The sequence below is a fragment of the Eubalaena glacialis genome, chromosome 3 (assembly GCF_028564815.1).
Source record: "Eubalaena glacialis isolate mEubGla1 chromosome 3, mEubGla1.1.hap2.+ XY, whole genome shotgun sequence".
Taxonomy (NCBI): Eukaryota; Metazoa; Chordata; class Mammalia; order Artiodactyla; family Balaenidae; genus Eubalaena; species Eubalaena glacialis.
The window spans coordinates 107,759,769-107,783,881 of NC_083718.1; the positions used below are offsets into that span (position 1 = coordinate 107,759,769).

At 35.7% G+C, this 24,113-nt stretch overlaps 1 protein-coding gene across 3 annotated transcripts in view; it reads right to left on the reverse strand.

Moving 5' to 3' along the window:
- Window positions 1-24,113, reverse strand: part of SNX7 (sorting nexin 7) — a 113,604-nt gene that overhangs the window by 14,283 nt on the left and 75,208 nt on the right. For all 3 annotated transcript variants that reach the window (XM_061186289.1, XM_061186286.1, XM_061186288.1), the window contains one exon: window positions 13,249-13,401. In XM_061186289.1, coding sequence (XP_061042272.1) covers window positions 13,249-13,401 — 153 coding nt within the window. The remainder of the gene's footprint in view (window positions 1-13,248; window positions 13,402-24,113) is intronic.

Below are 24,113 nucleotides of genomic sequence, written 5' to 3' on the forward strand. Positions count from 1 at the left end.
CCAGAAGAAGAAGAGAAAAAGAAAGGGACTGAGAAAATATTTGAAAAGATTATAGTTGAAAACTTCCCTAATATGGGAAAGGAAATAGTTAATCAAGTCCTGGAAGCACAGAGAGTCCCATACAGGATAAATCCAAGGAGAAACACGCCAAGACACATCTTAATCAAACTGTCAAAAATTAAATATAAAGAAAACGTATTAAAAGCAGCAAGGGAAAAACAACAAATAACACACAAGGGCATCCCCATAAGGTTAACAGCTGATCTTTCAGCAGAAACTCTGCAAGCCAGAAGGGAGTGGCAGGATATACTTAAAGTGATGAAGGAGAAAAACCTACAACCAAGATTAATCTACCCAGCAAGGATCTCATTCAGATTTGATGGAGAAATTAAAACCTTTAAAGACAAGCAAAAGCTGAGAGAGTTCAGCACCACCAAACCAGCTTTACAACAAATGCTAAAGGAACTTCTCTAGGCAAGAAACACAAGAGAAGGAAAACACCTACAATAACAAACCTAAAACATTTAAGAAAATGGGAATAGGAACATACATATCGATAATTACCTTAAATGTAAATGGATTAAATGCTCCCACCAAAAGACACAGACTGGCTGAATGGATACAAAAACAAGACCCATGTATATGCTGTCTACAAGAGACCCACTTCAGACCTAGAGACACATACAGACTGAAAGTGAGGGGATGGAAAAAGATATTCCATGCAAATGGAAATCAAAAGAAAGCTGGAGTAGCAATTCTCATATCAGACAAAATAGACTTTAAAATAAAGACTATTACAAGAGACAAAGAAGGACACTATATAATGATCAAGGGATCGATCCAAGAGGAAGGTATAACAATTGTAAATATTTATGCACCCAACATAGGAGCACGTCAATACATAAGGCAAATACTAACAGCCATAAAAGGGGAAATCGACAGCAACACAATCATAGTAGGGGACTTTAACACCCCACTTTCACCAATGGACAGATCATCCAAAATGAAAATAAATAAGGAAACACAAGCTTTAAATGATACATTAAACAAGATGGACTTAATTGATATTTATAGGACATTCCACCCAAAAACAACAGAATACACATTTTTCTCAAGTGCTCATGGAACATTCTCCAGGATAGCTCATATCTTGGGTCACAAATCAAGCCTTGGTAAATTTAAGAAAATTGAAATCGTATCAAGTATCTTTTCCGACCACAACGCTATGAGACTAGATATCAATTACAGGAAAAGATCTGTAAAAAATACAAACACATGGAGGCTACACAATACACTACTTAATAACGAAGTGATCACTGAAGAAATCAAAGGGGAAATCAAAAAATACCTAGAAACAAATGACAATGGAGACACGACGACCCAAAACCTATGAGATGCAGCAAAAGCAGTGCTAAGAGGGAAGTTTATAGCAATACAAGCCTACATCAAGAAACAGGAAACATCTCGAATAAACAACCTAAACTTGCACCTGAAGCAATTAGAGAAAGAAGAACAAAAAAACCCCAAAGCTAGCAGAAGGAAAGAAATCATAAAGATCAGATCAGAAATAAATGAAAAAGAAATGAAGGAAACAATAGCAAAAATCAATGAAACTAAAAGCTGGTTCTTTGAGAAGATAAACAAAATTGATAAACCATTAGCCAGACTCATCAAGAGAAAAAGGGAGAAGACTCAAATCAATAGAATTAGAAATGAAAAAGGAGAAGTAACCACTGACACTGCAGAAATACAAACGATCATGAGAGATTACTACAAGCAACTCTATGCCAATAAAATGGACAACCTGGAAGAAATGGACAGATTCTTAGAAATGCACAACCTGCCAAGACTGAACCAGGAAGAAATAGAAAATATGAACAGACCAATCACAGGCACTGAAATTGAAACTGTGATTAAAAATCTTCCAACAAACAAAAGCCCAGGACCAGATGGCTTCACAGGCGAATTCTATCAAACATTTAGAGAAGAGCTAACACCTATCCTTCTCAAACTCTTCCAAAATATTGCAGAGGGAGGAACACTCCCAAACTCATTCTACGAGGCCACCATCACCCTGATACCAAAACCAGACAAAGATGTCACAAAGAAAGAAAACTACAGGCCAATATCACTGATGAACATAGATGCAAAAATCCTCAACAAAATACTAGCAAACAGAATCCAACAGCACATTAAAAGGATCATACACCATGATCAAGTGGGGTTTCTCCCAGGAATGCAAGGATTCTTCAATATACGCAAATCAATCAACGTGATACACCATATTAACAAATTGAAGGAGAAAAACCATATGATCATCTCAATAGATGCAGAGAAAGCTTTCGACAAAATTCAACACCAATTTGTGATAAAAGCCCTGCAGAAAGTAGGCATAGAGGGAACTTTCCTCAACATAATAAAGGCCATATATGACAAACCCACAGCCAACATTGTCCTCAATGGTGAAAAACTGAAACCATTTCCACTAAGATTAGGAACAAGACAAGGTTGCCCACTCTCACCACTATTATTCAACATAGTTTTGGAAGTGTTAGCCACAGCAATCAGAGAAGAAAAAGAAATAAAAGGAATCCAAATCGGAAAAGAAGAAGTAAAGCTGTCACTGTTTGCAGATGACATGATACTATACATAGAGAATCCTAAAGATGCTACCAGAAAACTACTAGAGCTCATCAATAAATTTGGTAAAGTAGCAGGATACAAAATTAATGCAGAGAAGTCTCTTGCATTTCTATACACTAATGACGAAAAATCTGAAAGTGAAATTAAGAAAACACTCCCGTTTACCATTGCAACAAAAAGAATAAAATATCTAGGAATAAACCTGCCTAAGGAGACAAAAGACCTGTATGCAGAAAATTATAAGACACTGATGAAAGAAATTAAAGATGATACAAATAGATGGAGAGATATACGATGTTCTTGGATTGGAAGAATCAACATTGTGAAAATGACTCTACTACCCAAAGCAATCTACAGATTCAATGCAATCCCTATCAAACTACCACTGGCATTTTTCACAGAACTAGAACAAAAAATTTCACAATTTGTATGGAAACACAAAAGACCCCGAATAGCCAAAGCAATCTTGAGAACGAAAAATGGAGCTGGAGGAATCAGGCTCCCTGACTTCAGACTATATTACAAAGCTACAGTAATCAAGACAGTTTGGTACTGGCACAAAAACAGAAATATAGATCAATGGAACAGGATAGAAAGCCCAGAGATAAACCCATGCACATATGGTCACCTTATCTTTGATAAAGGAGGCAAGCATATACAGTGGAGAAAAGACAGCCTCTTCAATAAGTGGTGCTGGGAAAATTGGACAGGTACATGTAAAAGTATGAAATTAGAACACTCCCTGACACCATACACAAAAATAAACTCAAAATGGATTAAAGACCTAAGTGTAAGGCCAGACACTATCAAACTCTTAGAGGAAAACATAGGCAGAACACTCTATGACATAAATCACAGCAAGATCCTTTTTGACCCAGCTCCTAGAGAAATGGAAATAAAAACACAAATAAACAAATGGGACCTAATGAAACGTAAAAGCTTTTGCACAGCAAAGGAAACCATAAACAAGACCAAAAGACAACCCTCAGAATGGGAGAAAATATTTGCAAATGAAGCAACTGACAAAGGATTAATCTCCAAGATTTACAAGCAGCTCATGCAGCTCAATAACAAAACAACGAACAACCCAATCCAAAAATGGGCAGAAGACCTACATAGACATTTCTCCAAAGAAGATATACAGATTGCCAACAGACACATGAAAGAATGCTCAACATCATTAATCATTAGAGAAATGCAAATCAAAACTACAATGAGATATCATCTCACACTGGTCAGATTGGCCATCATCAAAAAATCTAGAAACAATAAATGCTGGAGAGGGTGTGGAGGAAAGGGAACACTCTTGCACTGTTGGTGGGAATGTAAATTGATACAGCCACTATGGAGAACAGTATGGAGGTTCCTTAAAGAACTACAGATAGAACTACCATATGACCCAGCAATGCCACTACTGGGCATATACCCTGAGAAAACCATAGTTCAAAAAGAGTCATGTACCAAAATGTTCATTGCAGCTCTATTTACAATAGCCAGGACATGGAAGCAACCTAAGTGTCCATCATCGGATGAATGGATAAAGAAGATGTGGCACATATGTACAATGGAATATTACTCAGCCATAAAAAGAAATGAAATGGAGGTATTTGTAATGAGGTGGATGGAGTTAGAGTCTGTCATACAGAGTGAAGTACGTCAGAAAGAGAAAAACAAATACAGTATGCTAACACATATATATGGAATCTAAGGAAAAAAAAAAAAAAAAGGCCATGAAGAACCTAGTGGGAAGATGGGAATAAAGACACAGACCTACTAGAGAATGGACTTGAGGAGATGGGGAGGGGGAGGGGTGAGATGTGACAGGGTGAGAGAGTGTCATGGACATATATACACTACCAAATGTACAATAGATAGCTAGTGGGAAGCAGCCGCATAGCACAGGGAGATCAGCTCGGTGCTTTGTGACCACCTAGAGGGGTGGGATAAGAAGGGTGGGAGGGAGGGAGATGCAAGAGGGAAGAGATATGGGAACATATGTATATGTATAACTGATTCACTTTGTTATAAAGCAGAAACTAACACACCATTGTAAAGCAATTATACTTCAATAAAGATGTTTAAAAAAAAAAAAAAGGTAGTTGGCTACAACAGAAGTTTTTTAAGCCAAGTGGAACTGAAATTTACTGTCAAGAGCTCATATTTACCTAAACTTCTTCAGATGGTTTTACAATAAAAGCTCTAATGAACATTTTTATCAGTTTCCTAAGTATTTTCTAGAGACTATTTCAGACATTAATTCCATAAATGACTTTGGTGAACAAATAAATCTGTGATCTTAAACAAAGGTGAACAGATGTTTTTCCTAGGGAGTTTCTTAGAAACTTAAATGTGCTAAGATGCATTGCCAAACTTCTCCATAAAGTGAAACAGTATAACCTAAAAGGAAGGCACTTGGCTATGAAGCTGTCATACCCAATGGCAGCCAAAGTAAAATCAATGGAAGCAAATGATTGTGTGATCAAGTATGTCCTTAAATATACAACAATTAGAGACCCAAATAACTATGCCCTGGGACTTCCTCTGCCACTTGTAATAGTTGATTTAAAAATTTTATAAAATGTCTTTAATGTAGAGTTCCCTCAGCTCAATTTATAATTCTCACCTCTTCACTCATCCAGGATTCCTGGTACAATCTGTCAAACTGAGAAGGCAGCTCTGCAGCCTCTGTGATAGCTATTCCCCATAGATGTCTCCCCCACAACCAATCAACCAATAATAGAGGAACATAATAGCCTCCCATGAGCAATCCAAGCAAGTGTTTTATTGATGATTTTGTTTCCATAATCGATGGTGAAGCTTCTTATCAGACAGTGAGAATAAAAAGTTTTAGCCTTAGGATGACACAAGGTTATTCCATCTCTGTTTCCCTTGTTCTAATCATTATTACTGTGTACCTTTAGATTCTATTTGAAATAGGAATTGATTGCTCACCAAAAAAATGATCTCCATAGGATAAATGGTAAAGAGGACAAAATTAATCATTAAATAATCAATAGTGTTGGTCTCTTTACTCAAAATACACAGGGAAAAACTCCTAGGTATTCAATGGATTGTCATTTAACAGCATTAAGAAGATAAAAACTTGGTGTTTTTCTTTTGATGAAGATGACCATCCCTAAATGAATTGGATGGTGCACTGAAGAATAGTGTAATGCAGCCTGAATTTGCTAATCCAGACATTCAGGCTTCTAATGAGTGCCTTCCATTGAGTAAAAAAGTAAATAATGTGGACACAAGAACGTAATGAATTGGAAAATTTAGCTGGCATAAAAATGGTCAGGTTGAGTAAATATCTAAGCATCTTAGCCTCTCAAGCTGGTGTTGTGTTTACTTTCCAGGAAATCTATCCTACCCATTAATGGAAATCTACTGAATCCCCTAGGGTATATAATGTAGTTCTGAAACATTCTTCATATAGTTCCAAAGATAGACTGTTATTTTCTGAAGGGCTGTTTTAGCACCATCAGATCTGTCTTCCTGGGTCCTAGGGATTAGGTCAGGTACCAGCTTTAGTAAATGTTATGAGGCATGACTGTAAAAAGAAAAGTACCCTGATATGGATTCAAAAATCCCTGTCCTAGATAACTTTGAATTATTCCAGCTCTAGCTAAATTCTTTATTCTTATGATTTGGAAAGGGAATTGAGACACATTAACCTTAAAGAAAGTATCTGTTTACTCTGTGTCATCCTAAGAGACTGTCAATATAAAAATATAATTTAAATGGTTCAAAATAGACCAACTTGTATGCCTCTCTCCCAACATTTAAAAGGAAAACTCAAAAACTACAGGTCATTCCTTAGGACCAAAATGATACTAAGCAACTACAGCTGGTTAAATCCTTAATCACTTCCATCCTTCTCTTTACAAGAAAGGCTGTTACAAAGAGTTGAGCAGTAGCAGGTGATTCTGTATGGTTCGTAGAAATTACAGAGGTTAACTATTTTGGAAACAGATGTCATTGTTTCAGTATTTCCCAAAACCTTCTCTGGAGCTAATCTGAGTATTCACCTAGGAAAGAAAAGTAGCCCGCATTTCTCCTGGGTGAGCAGAAGTCAGTCGATCTTTCTCTACGTAAATCAGTTTAGAATTAAAGGCTTCATCTAGGGCTTTGTAAGCACTGCTTTTGGGCTGATAAAGGAAAGGCTTTGCAAGGGTCATTGTAAAAAGAACATGCCAGCCTTCTCTTTTTGTGGCAATGGATAGCTAATGTTTTATTATCTCTTCAAATAAACTGAATTTTAGTTACCTTTTATTTGTATTTGCCTAAATCTTGCAACTTATATTTTCATTCTCCTTGATGGAGAAAACAGGAGTGAAATAGAAATGAAGTAGTTCTGTTTTCTCAGTTTCCATAACATGGTTTCCATTAGAGATTCACTTTACTAATTTTATTAGAGTTTATTAATTCCTAATTTTCTTGTTTCCAAAAGAGGCTCCTCACACCCACTTCCATTTGACTTTGGTACTATTTGGAAGTCATTCCATTTTTTTCCAAAACCTCACTTCTTCCTGAAATGTGCCCTCCCTGACACTGTTTCTGTGTATTTATCTCTCACTGTATCTCTTTACATCTTTGTCTTTCATAGTCCATGGTCCACAGATGTAATCGTATCTGACTCTTTAACTGCTTCACTCCTTTTATTACTTTTTAGAATTGTTCATTCCTCTTATGTCATATTCTCTTTTTGGGTCTGTGATGTTGAAATTATACTTTTCTGTAATTTTTTCAAATCACTTCACTAAATTCTAGGCAATATGACTGAGAATGGCCAGGGTTTCCTTCCTTTGCTTTCCTTTGACCTCCCAGATTTTGAAAATGGTACCTTCTCCCCAAGTTTCTGTCATGTTACATAACAGTTACTCTTTGTTGGATGGAATTAGATCTAGAGAAGCTATTTCCTCTAACTGTTCCTTTTAATTCATGTAGATGAACAGAAAGTCCATAATTTATCTGAGTCTCAATTTTTTAAAAAAGAATGAAATTTCAGACAGAAATCTAAATGCCACTCATCAGAATCTTGCTTAGCTGGCAGTTTTATAATCATTACCAATATAGATTAACCTCTTAAAGTCACAATGCTTGGGAGGTATCTTTACTTGGACCAGGGTGTTTTAAATATTCACAAAAATTTTAACAATGTTCCAAAGTATGTAGTGCACCACTTAATTTAAAACAAGCAACTCTTTTGCTAGAGTTTCTTTTACCATTCCCCAACGTAATAAGGAATACATTTCTAAATAAGAACAACTATACTTGAAGAACTTCTAGGACATTCAATGCTTATCTATTACTTACTTTGTAGAAGAACTGCTATGATACCTATTTTTTAAAATTTCTCTACTTTTTAAATGGTCCATATATAGCTGGACTTGGAATTTAGGAAAGCATTAGTTGTACTATTGATTTGGCTTGATGGTGAACACTTGCAATGATTTTTTTTCTTCATTTATCTTAGAGAAAATGTCCTATACTATAATTGCTTTTCTGCTTCCTAGATGTCCATGTAGATACATATATTTTTATTATTCAGTAATGATAGAACCCTTCTATTAAGTCAGTTCATTACCATTCACGTAAAAAAAAACTAATTTAAATATTCTTCCATTAAAATAAGTAATACATTGTAAAGCTGTATCAATCAAGTGAAAAATACATATACTTATTACTCTTCCCTAAGGGCAAGATTTAATTTTGAATTTGAATGTTGCTTAGCATAAGGTTTTGATGTTAATTGAATCTTAAATGAATGATTCTACATGAGGCAATTGACATTCTTAAATAAGACTGATAGCATTTGAAATGAAGCGACCTCTAACCTGGTTATTTCTTGAAATTCTTATCAAAAAAGATTTTAAGTCTACTGTTCATAATTATTTTTAATAGTATTATTTATGAGAGCAAAAAATTTACATAAATTCTTAATTATTAGTAGTTCTCTTCACTAATAAAGGTATATTAACATGATGTACTAGAAGATTATGTCGTTACATAGAAAAGTGTTTAAACAAATAAAAAATACAGAACTCAAAATAATACATATCCACTGTAATCATCATGACACAAATAAGTAACCATATGTTTTTATGTTGACACATTCGAAAAGAACCATCAGAAATTTAAAAATATTTTTATCTGCATATAGCAAATTATTTTTCTATAATTGCATTTAAGTGTAGCCTTCTCTAGGAGATAAGGTTATGGGCATTCTTTATTTCCTCTTTATACATTTGTGTACTTAGCTCTTGTTGTTTTTTTGTTTTTCATGTGCATGTATTAATTTTAAAACCAGAGAATGAGGCTCTGAAACAACGACTTCCATACATTAACTAATAACTCTAAAATAAACTGTGCAAAGAAACAAATTTTATTACTTCAAGTATTATATTCACTTAACTACAAACAGTTTTACTTGGCAAAAATTAACATTATGTGATCTTTTCATGATTATGATATTAAAATTAAACTTTCAAAGGGTATATTCTTTTAGTTTATAATACCTACCAAGGATTACTTCCTTTCAAATCTCTTCACCATCATCATAATCATCAGCATCAGTATCATCAACAACAATAGAAACTTACACTCTTTTGTACCTACTAAAGAACAATTAGAAAATGTCCACGTACTTTATCCAGCATGTCATATTTTATGGTTTCAGCGTCCCTTCACATTTTAGCAAGAAATAATTTTCTTTGGTTATTTGGATACCAAGATACTTTGAAATTATTCACCTATGTTCAATTGGATTTTTGTTTTATAGTTTCATTATTCTTGTTTTTATAAAAAGACTCAAATTTATTCTTAGTTATTGGTCATATAGAACAAAATTGGGAATAGCTTCATTTCACCTACTCAGAGTTTATTTGGAGATACCTGTTTTATATTTGGTGTCAACTGTCTCCAAGTAAATTCACACATCTAAGTATAACATTTCAATATGACAATAATTGGTTTCTGATACAGACCTATACCTCATATTTACAAACTGATTTTCCTCTGTCATTTTAATATTTAAATTTTAAGTTGTAAACAAACTGTGACCATTTTACTTCATAAAAGTCCAAAGGCAAATGTTTATACCCCATTTCTTCTATCACACTAGGAACAAACCCCTTTGGTGATTTATTTTTACAACTGTTGATGAAAACAGAAGTATTTCCATAATAATATGATTAAATTAAAAAGGGACTGGAAAGATTCTGCAACATTTCACCTCCTTGTATATTTGAGATATTCTGAAGTTAACAGATAACCGCAGACTGTTGCTGTTTCAGGCCACACAGTTTGTGTGTTAGTTAGGAAGCCTTGATTATATAAGGGCCCCAATTTCCTGATTATGCTTGGACTGATGTGACAAATCAGTTAAGAGTTATCACTTAGGAAAAAAGCCAATAAATAACTGGAGCTGTAGGGGGTCTTGTGAAGTTAATAAAGAAAACCAGCGATTCCTCTAAATATATACATCTAAGATGTAGTACACTTGATATAATTTTAGCAACATGTAGAAATATAATTCATTTGGAGGAAAGGGTAAAAAACATACTGATATAAACTGCTGTGAAGAACAAAATTTGCAATATGGCAATATGGCACAGTGATGCTAATTTAACTATTTCTAATAAAACTGTATTTTGTATAAACTGCGTGCAACCTATGAGCATGACAAAAATATGTATTTATGTGACAGGTATAGTCAAAACTCAAACATTTCACTTGGAGTTCAATGGAATTGCCGTGAACATTTTCTCTTAAAAAAATTAAAAAACAAACTTAGAAAAGTTTTGCAGACTTTATCATTGAAAGGAAAACATAGGCGGTGCATTTGTCACATGACTTTTATAACCTAATATACTTATGTTTTATAATCACAATCACTTATAGTATATTGTATATCCTAATTTTCAAGGCATCTTCTTAAAAATTATTTCAATTAATTGTCATAACACTCCTATAAGGTCAGTGTGGACCGGTTCCATTGTAAAGGAGAGATAAAGTTATTCCTGTGGATTTAAAGAGTTAAGTGGTAAAAAAAAGCCTATGTCGATAAATGTGCTTTATCCAACAGAAATATTATAAATCATTTCAAAATCTGAGATTTATGGGAAATTCCTTTTAGAGACTTGAATCTACTTAAGGTTGTTAATGTAGAATAAAAAAATAGGAGAGGTAGAAAATGATCTTTCCAATCCCACCTGCTAAAAAGAAAATCACTTGAATCTGTCCACTAAACTCTAGCCCACTGCCATGAAACCTCTATGTCAGTTCACATCTCTGTCTTCGTTGCTACGTTTTCTAACTAGGCTCAACATGTTTAGTTTTGTTCCACTCTGACCCATAGAGCCAGTGTGATCTTCCTAAAAGACAAGTGCAATAGATATTGTCTCTTCCCTGCTGAAAAGTCTTCAATGGCATTCCCCATTTCCCTTAGAATGAAAAATAAAAGACAAAGCTTATAAGGCCCTCTTCAGCCTAAGAGCGTTCAGGACATACTAATGCAAAATATGACATGTTGGCATATTAAGATGAATGAGTTTGAGAATATGGCAGAAGCAGAAAGGTCACTTTGACCTTCTTCCAACCCTTATCTCACGAAGCAGGTCATAAAACCCTCATACAAGAGGTGGCCTCCTTATGCCCAGAGGAAAAAAGAAGCCTCTTTACTCCAAAGACAAAGGGACACTGAGAAGACTCCTAACAAAAAGGACTTGCTAAATTCCCTCCAGTTTATTTCACTTAACTCATACTCCTTAACCTACCCTATTTCTACACGACAGCCCACTCTTTATCAAACCTAGCATAGAAATACTCAGATCTGTTTCTTCTGGTCTAGATATGCTCATGAAGCCTCCTGTACCACAAAGAACTTACATTAAATCAACATATATACTTTTCTCCTGTTAATTTATCTTTGTCAGTTTCATTTTCAGACCTAGCCAGGGATCCTAAGAGGGTTGAGGAAAATTTTTCCTCCTCTACAAGCCTCCTTTTTCAACTCAGCACTACCTCCACTCCACCATCCTTCAAAAAGAACCTCAGTAATTTGAACATGTACTCTCTCACTTCTCATCTTTTCTCTGCCTGGAACTCTCTTACTCACATCTTTATCTGGCTACCTCTCATTCATCATTCATTAAGGTCTCAGCTTAAACACATCCTCTGAGGAATCTTCCTCTTTCCCTGCAATGTCTTTCTATCCTGGAACTTATTATACTTTATTATTATAACGTTTTGTTTTAATTGACTGTTTGTCTCATTGACTGTAACTACATGAGAAAGGGACCATGTTTGACTTGCATACTGTGGTCTCTCCAGGGCCCAGAACAGTGTCTGGTGGTAGTAGGGGCTCAAGTAATTCTTGTTGAATGAAAATATCAGTATCAGTTAGATAATCTTGCAAAATATAAAATATTTTAGTTTAAAGTACCTTTAAACTAGCAAGCACTATAGACTACAAAGTATAAAATAATTCTCTTAATGTATCAATTTTATATAGTCATTAATTCAGAGATAAGGTTAAAGATGTATGTTTAAAATATACCTTCCAGGAAAAGTATGTTCAGAATACGCTAGATGAATGGGAACTTCCCTGGTGGTCCAGTGGGTAAGACTCCGCACTCTCAGTGCAGGGGGCCCGTGATCGATCCCTGGTCGGGGAACTAGATCCCGCATGTATGCTGCAACTGAGAGTCCGCATGCCGCAACCAAGACCCAGCGCAGCCAAAATAAATAAGTAAATATTAAAAAAAAAGGAAAGAAAATAAAAAGAATGAAGTTGTACCCCTACCTCATACTATATAAAAAAAAAAATTAACTCAAAATGGGTCAAATACCTCAATGTACGAATTAAAACTATAAAACTCTCAGAATATGCTAGATGAAGAAAGTGATAGCATAAAATTCATTTAAAATAATAACTACTTTGCGGAATTATTAGTTGTTCAAAAAAGGTAATCATTTGAAAAGCAAAATGTTGACCAGGCTCTTTCCCGAACCAAAAAACAAACAAAAAAAAACAACTGAACTATAAACTAAACTGAACTAATGCTCCTTTTTTGATTTTTTGAATAGCTACAGAAGGCATGGTAGGGATGGCAGGGACATAACGTACAAGCCCTGAACTAATTTTCTGCTCATTCAAACCTTTGGTCCTTTCCTCATTTTGCAAACCCTTTTTAATACAAGAAAAAGAGAGGAAAAGGAAATAAGATAGGAGAATCATTAGGAAGCATGATCAAGTGCTTTTGAAGAATTCAAATCCTTCCAAAACAAGAAACTGAGGGGAAAACAGACACAACAAAATGGTAGCATAATTCTTTCTCACATCAAGCTCAGCTCAAATTAGGTACTTGGGTATGCTGTGTAGGAAGGAAAACTTATCACCCTTCCTCCACATAAACACCTTTGTGTCAGTGGATGGGTTTAGCGTTACTATATTGACTGGCAACTCCACTGGCACTGAGCCACCAAAGAGGCTTCTGAATGTGACACTTGGTTCCTGAACAGACTCTTTCAACACAAGACAGAAAGTAAGAGAGAGGATAACTTTTTAAAAATGAAGCAATACCACATATCACTAATTACCTGTTCATAATAGTGGATATTCTCCTCAGCCATATCTGTAAATGCTGACTTGATATCATTTTGCATGTTTTGTTTCCATCTTTCCCAATCTGCTTTCAAGGCATTATTAGCGCACTCCACTTTATCTTCCAGTTTTCCAATCTCTTCCGTAAGCTGAATTAGATCACAAAGAGAGATCAATTGATCTATGTATTCCCGCCACTAAGTGAATTCTTAACATCTAAGCTGAATATTATAAAAAACAGTTTAAGAAGAATACTTTTTTTGAAAAGTCACCAGTATCTACCCTGTATACTAACTAGTTAGAGTAAAGAGAACACTGGATTCAGAGATGTCAAGTAGAGTTCTAAGGTCTGCCACCAATTAGCACTTGACTTTACCTAAATCTCTCTAATCTTGGGCTTCAGTTCCACTATTTATAAAGCAAAGGAAATTGGACTACAAGTTATTTCAAAATTCTTATGCAATAACTCTCTCATTATCACTGTTTGTGGTGAAAATATTTATGTTAAAAGATATGGTTTCACATCTTCAGCTTCCCCTTCCTGCTCATTTTTCAGCTGTTTTTAGCAAAATGCTCAATTAACTGACATGTTATAACATCCGTATAGATTATGTAGTCCAACCTGGAGGCCCAGGGAATTAACTTGCCACATTCCACTCAGCAGGTTTATATCACAAGACACCTGACACCTAGTCACGCTCCATTAGACAGGCTGAGTGTGACAGTCATACCTCCTCCCCAACTTACCCACCAACCTTTGGGAATGGAACCCATCCATTTATTGCTTTATATTTAGCACATTTATATTTATATAAATTTTTTTATATTTATGCATATTTTATACACACATATTTATTCATATAGTCAGCATACATTTACTTATTAAGTTCCTTCTCCATACCAGGAATTATTCTAGGACTTGGAGATTCAACAGTGAAGACAATAGACAAAAATCCCTGTTTTTACCAGAGCTGATATTCAACTGGGGAGAGACAAACCATAAGCAAGATAAATGAAATATGAACTATCATTTGATAATAAGTGTCAAAAAGAAAAATGAAGCAGAAAGGCAGACAGGGAGTGTAAGAATGATGCAATTTTAGATAAGATGGCTGGGGAAAGCCTAAATAAGAAACTGTCATTTGAATAAATACCTGAAGTTGATGTGAGAGTGAACCATGGGGTTCTTAGTAAGAAAAGCATTCCTGGAAGAGGAAGAAACAGGACAATGGCCTACAGGTGGAAGCGTGCCTGGATGGTCCAAGAAGAATAAGGAGACCAGCATGGCTGTAGCAGGTGGCAGAGTTAAAAAAGAGGGACGCTCTTAGGAGATGAGGTCAGAGAAGCAGTGGGTGACCAGATCTTACTGAGCCATGGAGTCCACGGTAAGGATCTTAGGTTTTATTGAGTGAGACCCAAAGCCAGAGAGATTCAAGCAGAAATGACACCACCTCTCCCATGTTTTAAAAGGGGCATTATGCGTTACCACTATTCCTTGGCTCCGAGTATTTGAAAGAGGCTATCATTTAAGAAGGTCCCCATTACAGACATGCTAAAATGTGAAAATGTATGTCTTAGAATCAAAAAACTGTTATTTTACTTCCAATGCTTGTTGGAAATATTCTTTTTATTCATTTGTCAATATTTTGCTGTGAAATTTCACTGCTGACTTTATTTCATTGCAGCCATATCTGCTTTTGTTTCCCTAAGAATAGACATTTGGTATTATATAAATCTTTTATTACCTATGGGAGATCTATTTCAGTAGTAAGGTTGGTTTTCATGTTTTGTGTGTGGCGGGAAGATGTGCTTTTTTTTTCACTTTCTTATTTTGTTTGTAAACGATCTCAGTGAGGCCATTTATTACTTTATGGGTATGTATGACTCTTTGGGGTAATTATTTTGCTTAATCACAGAGACTTTGTCTAAAAGGATGTTAATGGGATTTCTCATGGTGGGCTGTGGATGCTGGGGAATAAGCTAAGGTAAAATTTTACTGACAGGCCAAACTCAAACAGGATTCGGAGAAAGCTCTCAGGGGCCGGTTACAAAACCTCACTCCTCTGGGTTGTTGGATGGAATCTTGCCATTTTCACAGCCAGATGGAGATGATTAGAAAAGTGTCTTTTTTTATATCTAGGATCAAGAGATACCTACACCAACTGTAACTGCACTGTTTTTCTCCACTGCTTAGGTTTTGCAGTCTAAAACTGCCATGCACTGGAGTGGAGTGGAATTACTGGCAAAGTTCTTTACTGAAAGTGGCTTCAGGAAACACAGTATCTAAATCATATATTCTTTCTTCCTTCCCCTCCTGATGGAGCTTAAAATGGTGTCACTGCGGTAAGGGATTGAAACAAAGTCTTCCACTTTTCAATCTGCAACTCCCTCTCCTAAGAGCCCTCGTTAGTGGTAGTCAGGCTGGTTGATGCTTCTGCTCTGGCCCAGAGCTATTGCATTCCTAAAGAAGTCCTGTCCTGTTCTCTGACTTCACGCCCACCTACAGAAAGAAGCTTTGTAGCCCGATCAGCATGGCACCGGGATGAAGACGACTAATGACAGGTTAGACTGATCGCAGACCCCACGTCTGTCTTTCACAAGCTGTGTGACACTGGGTAAGAGTACTTTCTGAAGCCCTAGTCTCTTCATCTGTAAAATGAATATAAAAATGACAGTACCTATCTCGAAGGGATTTTTGTTAAAAATTGCCTGAGATAATAAACACATTCATTGATGTGCACAGTGCCTGACAATTTTTCTACTAAACGATATCTATTACTATCATTATCACCACCATTACCACCATTACCACCAGTACCACCACCATTACCACCATCATCATCAGTTGGTGAAATGGAAACTGATTCCCTCTCCTCTTCCAGTACTTTGGTCTCTGGAAATATACCATTCCTTTGTCAGGGTCTAGGTCTTAATTTCTAGTGCTATTTCTTGATTTATTCTCACCCATGTAGAAGAGGATACATATGTTCTAAATATACATGATCAATTCTTGTCATTTTTTTGGAGGCTATATATATATATACACACATATATATATATACTGACCACTTTTTATTTCTTTGATGATTCCATCATTATTTTAGTCAGAAAAGGAAAAGAGAGACATTAGGTATTTCCTCACACTGAATCATCTTCCCCTAATTTTGACTTGAAGAAACTCTAATTGATAATAAGCACAAAACACTTAATTCAAGTTAGGAATGATCTGGACTATATCTTTCCTACCAATTTACAAAGGCATATTATTAGATTTCCCTTCCCTTAGTTGACTGCACTTTTAGCAAGTTCTTTGGTACAAGGAGCTGTGCATTTAGATGGTGCAGTCCAGGCTCTGAACATAAACACTGAACAAAATTTCACCGAAGTGGGAGAGTAACGTGTTAGGCACCTGGCAGGCCAAAGAAGCCCCTCTAGTGCTTCAGCACCCCTCTAACCACAGAGCAGGTTTCAATAACTCTAAAAGTAGGGAATTATAGTTTCTACCGGAAAACAGCATAGAAAAGACTGAGTTTAAAAGGATTAAATCTTGAATCATTCATTTCACAAATACTGGAAAACGACTTGGCCCTCTGTTGGTGGAAAAACTGAAGACGGAAGCAATCCTTTTTGCCAGGAAAATGTTGTAATATCAGAATAAGTAATAAAAGATTGTAATATAGTGAAAAATAAAGATTTAGATTTAACCGCAAGGCTAATGGGTAATCTCTAGCTTCAGTTATATTCAGCTAGAAATGAGCCACACAATTAAATGAAAACCATTAATACTAAGAGCTCAGGCAAACAAAAAAATATCCTTCTTCAATAGCGAGTACCTACTATAGCACCAGGAACAGCAGCAATAATAATGACCACTTATTGTATTTCTGCCATGGGCCACTGTATTAAGCTATATACTTTACATATACTATTTCATTTAATCTGCATAATAATATTGCAAATTTGGTAATATTATCTTCCTTTTACAAGCTGGGAAACTGGGAGAAAGAAATAAAAGAGATCACACAGCTTTTTGTGGCATCATGGAGATTCAAGTGAAAATACATGCTCTTTCCATAGTGAGTGAATAGCCCCAAGCTAGCTTGCATGTGGCTTTCAAGGTTAAACTGATTCAGCTCTTACCTTAAGGAGCTTGTTATCTATTAGAATGCAGATATGCAAAAATAAAACAAAAACCAAAGGCTATAATACAAAGCAGAATGTGATATATATCATAATGGAGGAAAAAAATTAAAGTAGTATATAGAAAGATACAGCATGGAGGATTAATTCCAACTTGGGTAGGGGACATTCCAAGTGTTAATTTGCTAGGCAGTGAGTGGGGAAGAAAACACCTGGATGAGGGTATGGCATAAATAAAACCACAGGGATGTTATGCTATAGAGTGTGACAAAAGAATAAGAGATAGGTTTGGAGGCTGGAGGTGGGCAAGGAGAAACATGGGAAAGGCAGCTGGACAGGCTGATTGAAGATTGACCACTAGAGGGTGTAAATGATATTGAGCATGAAATGGATTCTGTAGGAAAAGGTAAACTACCGAAAGTTTTTGACCAGGGCTGAAGTATACTTCAGATAGATTCCTGAGTCAGAGATATGCAACGATGCTTAAAAGAGAAAGGGAGGAGGCGGGGAAGAAAGGAAACCAATTAACCTGCGCTGGGACTATGGAGACAGCAATAAAAATGCTGAGGATTTGGTTCATTCCCACTCACTCATCCTGCAGCATTCACTCAGCATCCATCTAGTCTCTGTTAGGAACTAAGATGAAGGGTAAAAAAACAGACCTTGCCCTCAAGCACTCATGCCTAATGGGAGAAATAAAAAAAAAAAACAACTGGATACAGAAAATGTAAAATGCAGTTCATGTGAAGCAAATAGGGTGTACAGTCCTAGAAGCATGTTTACTTTGAAGTTTCTAAAAATTGCAGGTGGTTTGTCAAGGTTGGTACCTAGAGTGTGAGTAGGGGAATAGCAAAAGAGGAAAGAGAGGCAGCTGCCAGGTACTAAAGGGATTTCCCTGGGGAGTGTTTGGATTTTCAATAAAAATCAAGTGGAATCACTGAGGGAATTTAGGGAAGAGGACCAGGAAGGCAGCAGTAACAATGAGATTCCTGATACAGGGGATACTGAGAGGAGGAGATCCTGAGACACAGAATCAGTAGGGGCTGGCAATTGACTAAGTGTGGGTGGGCACTGGAAGAAAAGATAAGATTATCTGATATTTTTAACTGGATAGCATTCACTGGAAGAACAGGTGGGGTAGGGTGAGATAGGAAATGAAGGCCTAAAGGCAACAGTAATAGTCTTGCAGGGTGAGGTATACATCAAACAACTTTTGGAGGTCAACCTTGTGACATGTTTCACTAAAAATTCTTACTACAATTCTTACAAAGTGAAAAAAAAAGTACTCATCCCTGAGAAGGAACAGGGTCACGGAGAAAAAAAAATAAAGGAAATAACAATGAAAAAAAAAAATATGATCATGCTAAAAATAGTCCACCATTAACATCAACATATTAAATGTTAAAGTAATATTTAATTACTATGCTTCATTATTTCTCATCCATGAAAAGTACAGTCTAGGAGGTGGGTGTCAGATCAAAGAATAAAAGATGCATGAGGTTCATGTCATATCCCATCAACTTGGATGTAACCTAGATTCAGCTGAAGGGTGCCCCTTCCTTTACTTGTTAGATTGAGCTTGTTTTGTTTCTTTGATTCAGTTCAAGGTTATCTAGAGAATGGCCTGATGGCTAAAGGGCCAAGAACTGACATACTGGTTCCGTCCACGTCAGTTGTAGCTCTGAACCCTGGTTATATCATGTTATGAATGTTTGTCACAGGTCATGTGGGAAAGTGGGTAAAATAATTTGGATGAATCCACATAGATCATTCGTTACTGCTACGAAATAAAGCCTACATTCTAATGGAATAGCCCTGTGGACCATTTCTACGATTATAGACCATTACAGTATTTTTAACAGTTTCTCAATTTTTGAAGCACATGTCTGCTAAGACAACCACAGGTGCACTGAATCCCTCAAACCCATTTAATCACCTTGGAGGTTTTCCTCCTTATTCCCTCAAAGCTGACTTTAGAAAGCGAAACCAATCCAGAAACCCTATAACATTTTAATAATTTTTATTAAAACAGGCCTTTTATAGATTTTAATTTTCTATGACTTTTATACATTTAAATTTGTAAGAACATATTTTCCCATAAGTACAACCATCAGAAATAGATGGATTTTTATAGAAAAGTTAGATAAATCCATGCAAATACAGTTTATTACCTCTCTTTAAGCAAATGATTAACTAAAATATAAAATTTTTTCTCACAGAAAATTTGTATTTTATTAACAATAAAAAAGATATAAGTGATAGAACATTTTAGAATCCCATAATAAAGACAAGTTTTTTCCTTTGTGACAAAATGTTGTCCTGGAAATTATATCAGAAACATCTATTTATTTATAAATAAACTATCACAGATGTGAACTGTATAATCACAAAGTTAGGGTAGCAAATAAAATAGGGTAGTGAATAAAGTATGAAAAATACTTTAAAATATTTTTAAAAAGAACATACTCCACAAATATACATCTCCAAAAATATTTTATAATAAAGTTTGGAGACAAAAATGGGATTACCTGTATACTCACAAACTATGTAAGAGGTAAATACAATGTATCTAGAGTACGTATATTTGATCTAATACTAAATATTAAAAAATAATTGGGTTTTTCTGCTTAGAGATTAAAGTGTGCTTAAAGATGATTAGGTAGGCCTTTTGCTCTTAAGATTTAAGGTTGATCTTTTGATGCTATTTCTCTCAATATATTTTCAATACAGAGGCAAGAACTTTCACATTTACTAATAGAGACAAGAATTATTCCACTGGATTTGCTTGGCTATACTATGTCCTCCTGCAAATGGACTCTGAGAGCTTATCTGGACTTGCTGGCAGAGAAGTGCAGGTATTTAGGAATTACTTTAGAATAGCTTTAGATTTGGCAAGGACCATGAAAGAGAGCAATTAACTTTTGGAGGGATGCCACAAGATATGGGTAACTACCTAGCCAGTCAGATGAGTGAAATCACCTTTACTACTAAGGAGGAGGTGACAAACAGCCCTGATTTCCTTTACATTCTTGCTGGATAGCCTTCTGATTATCTTTGTTTTCTTTGTCTCTAGCGTTATCAAGAATGGTCTGATAGTAAGAAAAAGAGGAATTTACAAGAGGTGTCTCGAAGCTATGGTGAGGGATGGAGTTAGGAAAAGGAGCTGTGTGTGTGCATGTATGTTGCACATCCTTAACATCTGCCTGCTCACTTAACAATGCTGAGTCCCTACTACAATGCTGAGTCCCTACTACGATCCTGAGCTGCATGTCACATGTGGCATCTCATTTAACTTTCTTTATAACTCTTAGAGGTAGCCTTCTTCCCCCCAGTCTAGCTGGTCCAAGTCTTACAAAGTAGACTTTGCATATGATGAATGTGGGTCCATGTAACAGTGCACTTTCAACATCCTTCCACCAGCTCTCAATTATGCTTTTCTTCTCCTGAATTATTTGGCAAACTCAATCTAAGTTGATTTTTTTAAAAAAATATTTCCTGCCCCCCCCCCGCACTTTAATTTTATTTATTTGTGCTCCTTAAACCTTTATTCTCCTCTAAAATACAGTTTCTTATTACCTTCAATAAGATGAAAGAACAAATAAATTGAGAATAAAAGTAAACATTCATTCAACAAATCTTTAAGTGCTTACTATGTCCCAGGCATTAGCCCAGGAACATGACCAAGAGCACAGGGGTGAGTACGAGAGGGAAGGTCCCTGTTGCTGGGAGCTTACAACCTAGTAGGGGTTTCAGATCCACACTGCATTGGGCATTCCCTCTATGTCACCTTACCAACTACCTTAGAGTCTATCAATGAGCTTGTTCTTTTTTCATAAAAAAAGGAAGTTCCTCCCAAACTAAAATTTAAGAAATCCAGAACATCTAGATTCAAAAATTTCCCTAAAAAAGGAAATGTATCTTTATATCTAACAAATATCCTTACTGCATCTTTCTCAGTTGCCTTACGGTATTAATAAGTTGTATTTGCCTCTTCCTCTCTTTTTTCCCTGAATTTTAAAAATTTCATAATCACACACATTTATAGGTCAGTGATCTAGAGCCTGTGCTCTGAAGTCCATGGGTGAGGATCCTGACCGTGTGACCTTAGCTAACTAAATTCAGTTCCGTGACAGGTTGCAGTTTCCTCATCTGTAAAATGAGGAAAAAGAAAGTACCTACTTCATAGGATTGTTTTTGAATAACATGTTAGCAAAGTGCCTGGGACTTAAGCATTTAATATATGTTAGGGTTAGAGTGGCACTCCAAAGTGATTATGAAAGGACAATTGTTAGGGTCTCAGAAATGTCCTGACTGAATCTGCCAGCTCACTCACTTCTACTATGTTAGGGAATACTTACTGAGGACGTGCATATAAAAGGAACAGCCATAGGGGAAACAAAGAGGCCTTAATAGCTCAGAAAGCTCCCCAAATGCTCCAATGTGCCTGAGAGTATTGGTGGCTGAATGGACAATGTGGCCATGCCAAAAAGTCTATGTAAGTCCATTCCACCAGGCCCTCCTCCAAATCAGATGGGCAAGGCCAAGAAGTCCAGAAATTACCTCCATTTTGAGGAACTAGGTTACCACATTACGTCAATAAATTATTCCACTCTAATACAAGAAATATTAGTATCTTGCTAATTTATGGAATGATAAAATCCTAAGACAAACAATGCAGATGGATCTTCCCCCACTGATTCTGAAAGTTCCTTAAAATATACTTCCTAGTGACTAAAGAAAACCTGTCCAGCAACTTAAGAAGACCCCCTATACTTCCAAACATTCTCTTACGCCTTTAGTTTTTCTTATTTACCAGAGATTAGTTTTTAGAAAACATATTAGTTCATTCAAGAACTATATGTTGAGCACCTACTATGTGCCAAGAGTACCACGCTAGACACAGTGCCCCTATGTGAAATATTTTCCTTCTTTTCTCACTCAACTTTTGGCATACTGATGTCACAGAGGTACATCTTTACTTAAATCAGAAAGTCCTCCTAATTCTGATACAGTTTCATGATGAGACCAGTACAGAATGACTTAATGTGTGTTTCTTAAATTGGGATTTCTATATCCAAATCAATATTCAGTGATAACATAGAGGATTGCCAATGTCATAAATAAATGTGGCATAATCTTGTCATAGATATTTTATGGAGATCAGAGAAAAATATTTTTAAATTAACATAAACATAAATATATTATGGAGTAAATATATTATGGGGTAAATATATTTTGGAGTAACTTTAAAACAGGAGACCTTAATGAAATTTTGATCTTGCACTGGCCACGAATGGGTCTCTCAGACTACTGAGGTATACATTCCAACTTTCCTATACCAAAGAAAGTAAACTCTTTTCATAAAAATGTTTGAACTACACACTGCATTACAATGTGTTAGAAGGAAATCTGCTTGACTGCTGAACTACATATTTAATAAAGAATTAATACACTTCGGCATGATAATTCTAGGTGAGTTAATTGCCATGATTACCAGGTTTTATCAAAGTATCATTTATAAAAATTACAGATTGAGAAAGCAGCTTCCCCATAGTCTATTTCTCCAAGAATAGCTGCCAGGATGATAGAAGGAAAGTCAGACTTTTTTCAACCACTTTGATCTATCACTGCTAAACAGCAGTCTAGGGAAAATTTCACTTACCTCTCTAAGAAAGAACCACTGTCTCTGACTATTTAATCATCCCATCCTTCATCGCTTATCCCTGACATTATAATCTAGAACTAGTGGCAAGTAAGCACCCCTTTTCCTCACCCTATGACTGTCTCTATTTACAAGTACAGCAGTAAGTTCATGTGGGCAGCACGATTAAAATTTAGAGTCTCTCCGATATCATGACTGAGCTCCTAACATCTGAACAACTTACAAGGGTCTGCTCCTAACGCATTATTGCAAGAGTTATTTTCCTAATGAATGATAGCAATCTCACACAAATTAGTCTAGCATGTAGAATTTATAAGGATAGCATGACCTGGATACAAAAACTGACATTTCTGGTACAAGCAATGGTAATTACAAATCATTCTCCCCCTGCCCCCAGCTTTATCGAGGTATAATTGACCAAAGGAAAAAAAAATTGTATATGTTTGAAATATACAACATGATGACAAATCATTCTTATTCAGAAATATAAACACAAAAGTCCTAAAAGTTGAGGTAGCCAAATCCAGCAAGGGCCAACCAAGTTGAATTTATCCCAGGGATCCAAGGATGGCTAAAATGAGAAAAACTCTTAGTGTAAATCACCACATTAAGTGAATGACGAAGAAAAATCATACACTTACATGAGTCGGTACAGGAAACCACACAATAAATTTCAACACCCACTTATGAATCAACTTCTCATCACATAGGAGTAAATAAAAACTGCCTTAACTTGATTAAAATATATATACTTTAAAACGTTTAGCAAACATCAATACTAATGGAAAAAATCCTGAAAGCATTTACTTTAGCGTCAGGGATAATACAAGGATGACCCAACACTAATAACTTTACAATGCATTTTTTAGCCAGCTCAATAAGAAATGAAAAAATAAATACAAGGTATAAAGATTGAATAAATGAGACAAAACTATCAATATATACCCATAAGGTTTTCTACATAGAAAATCCCAAAGAGTGTACAAAGAAATTATTAAAACTAAAAATAATTTAGAAGATTGCTGGATATAAGATAAATATGCAAAAGTGAATTACATT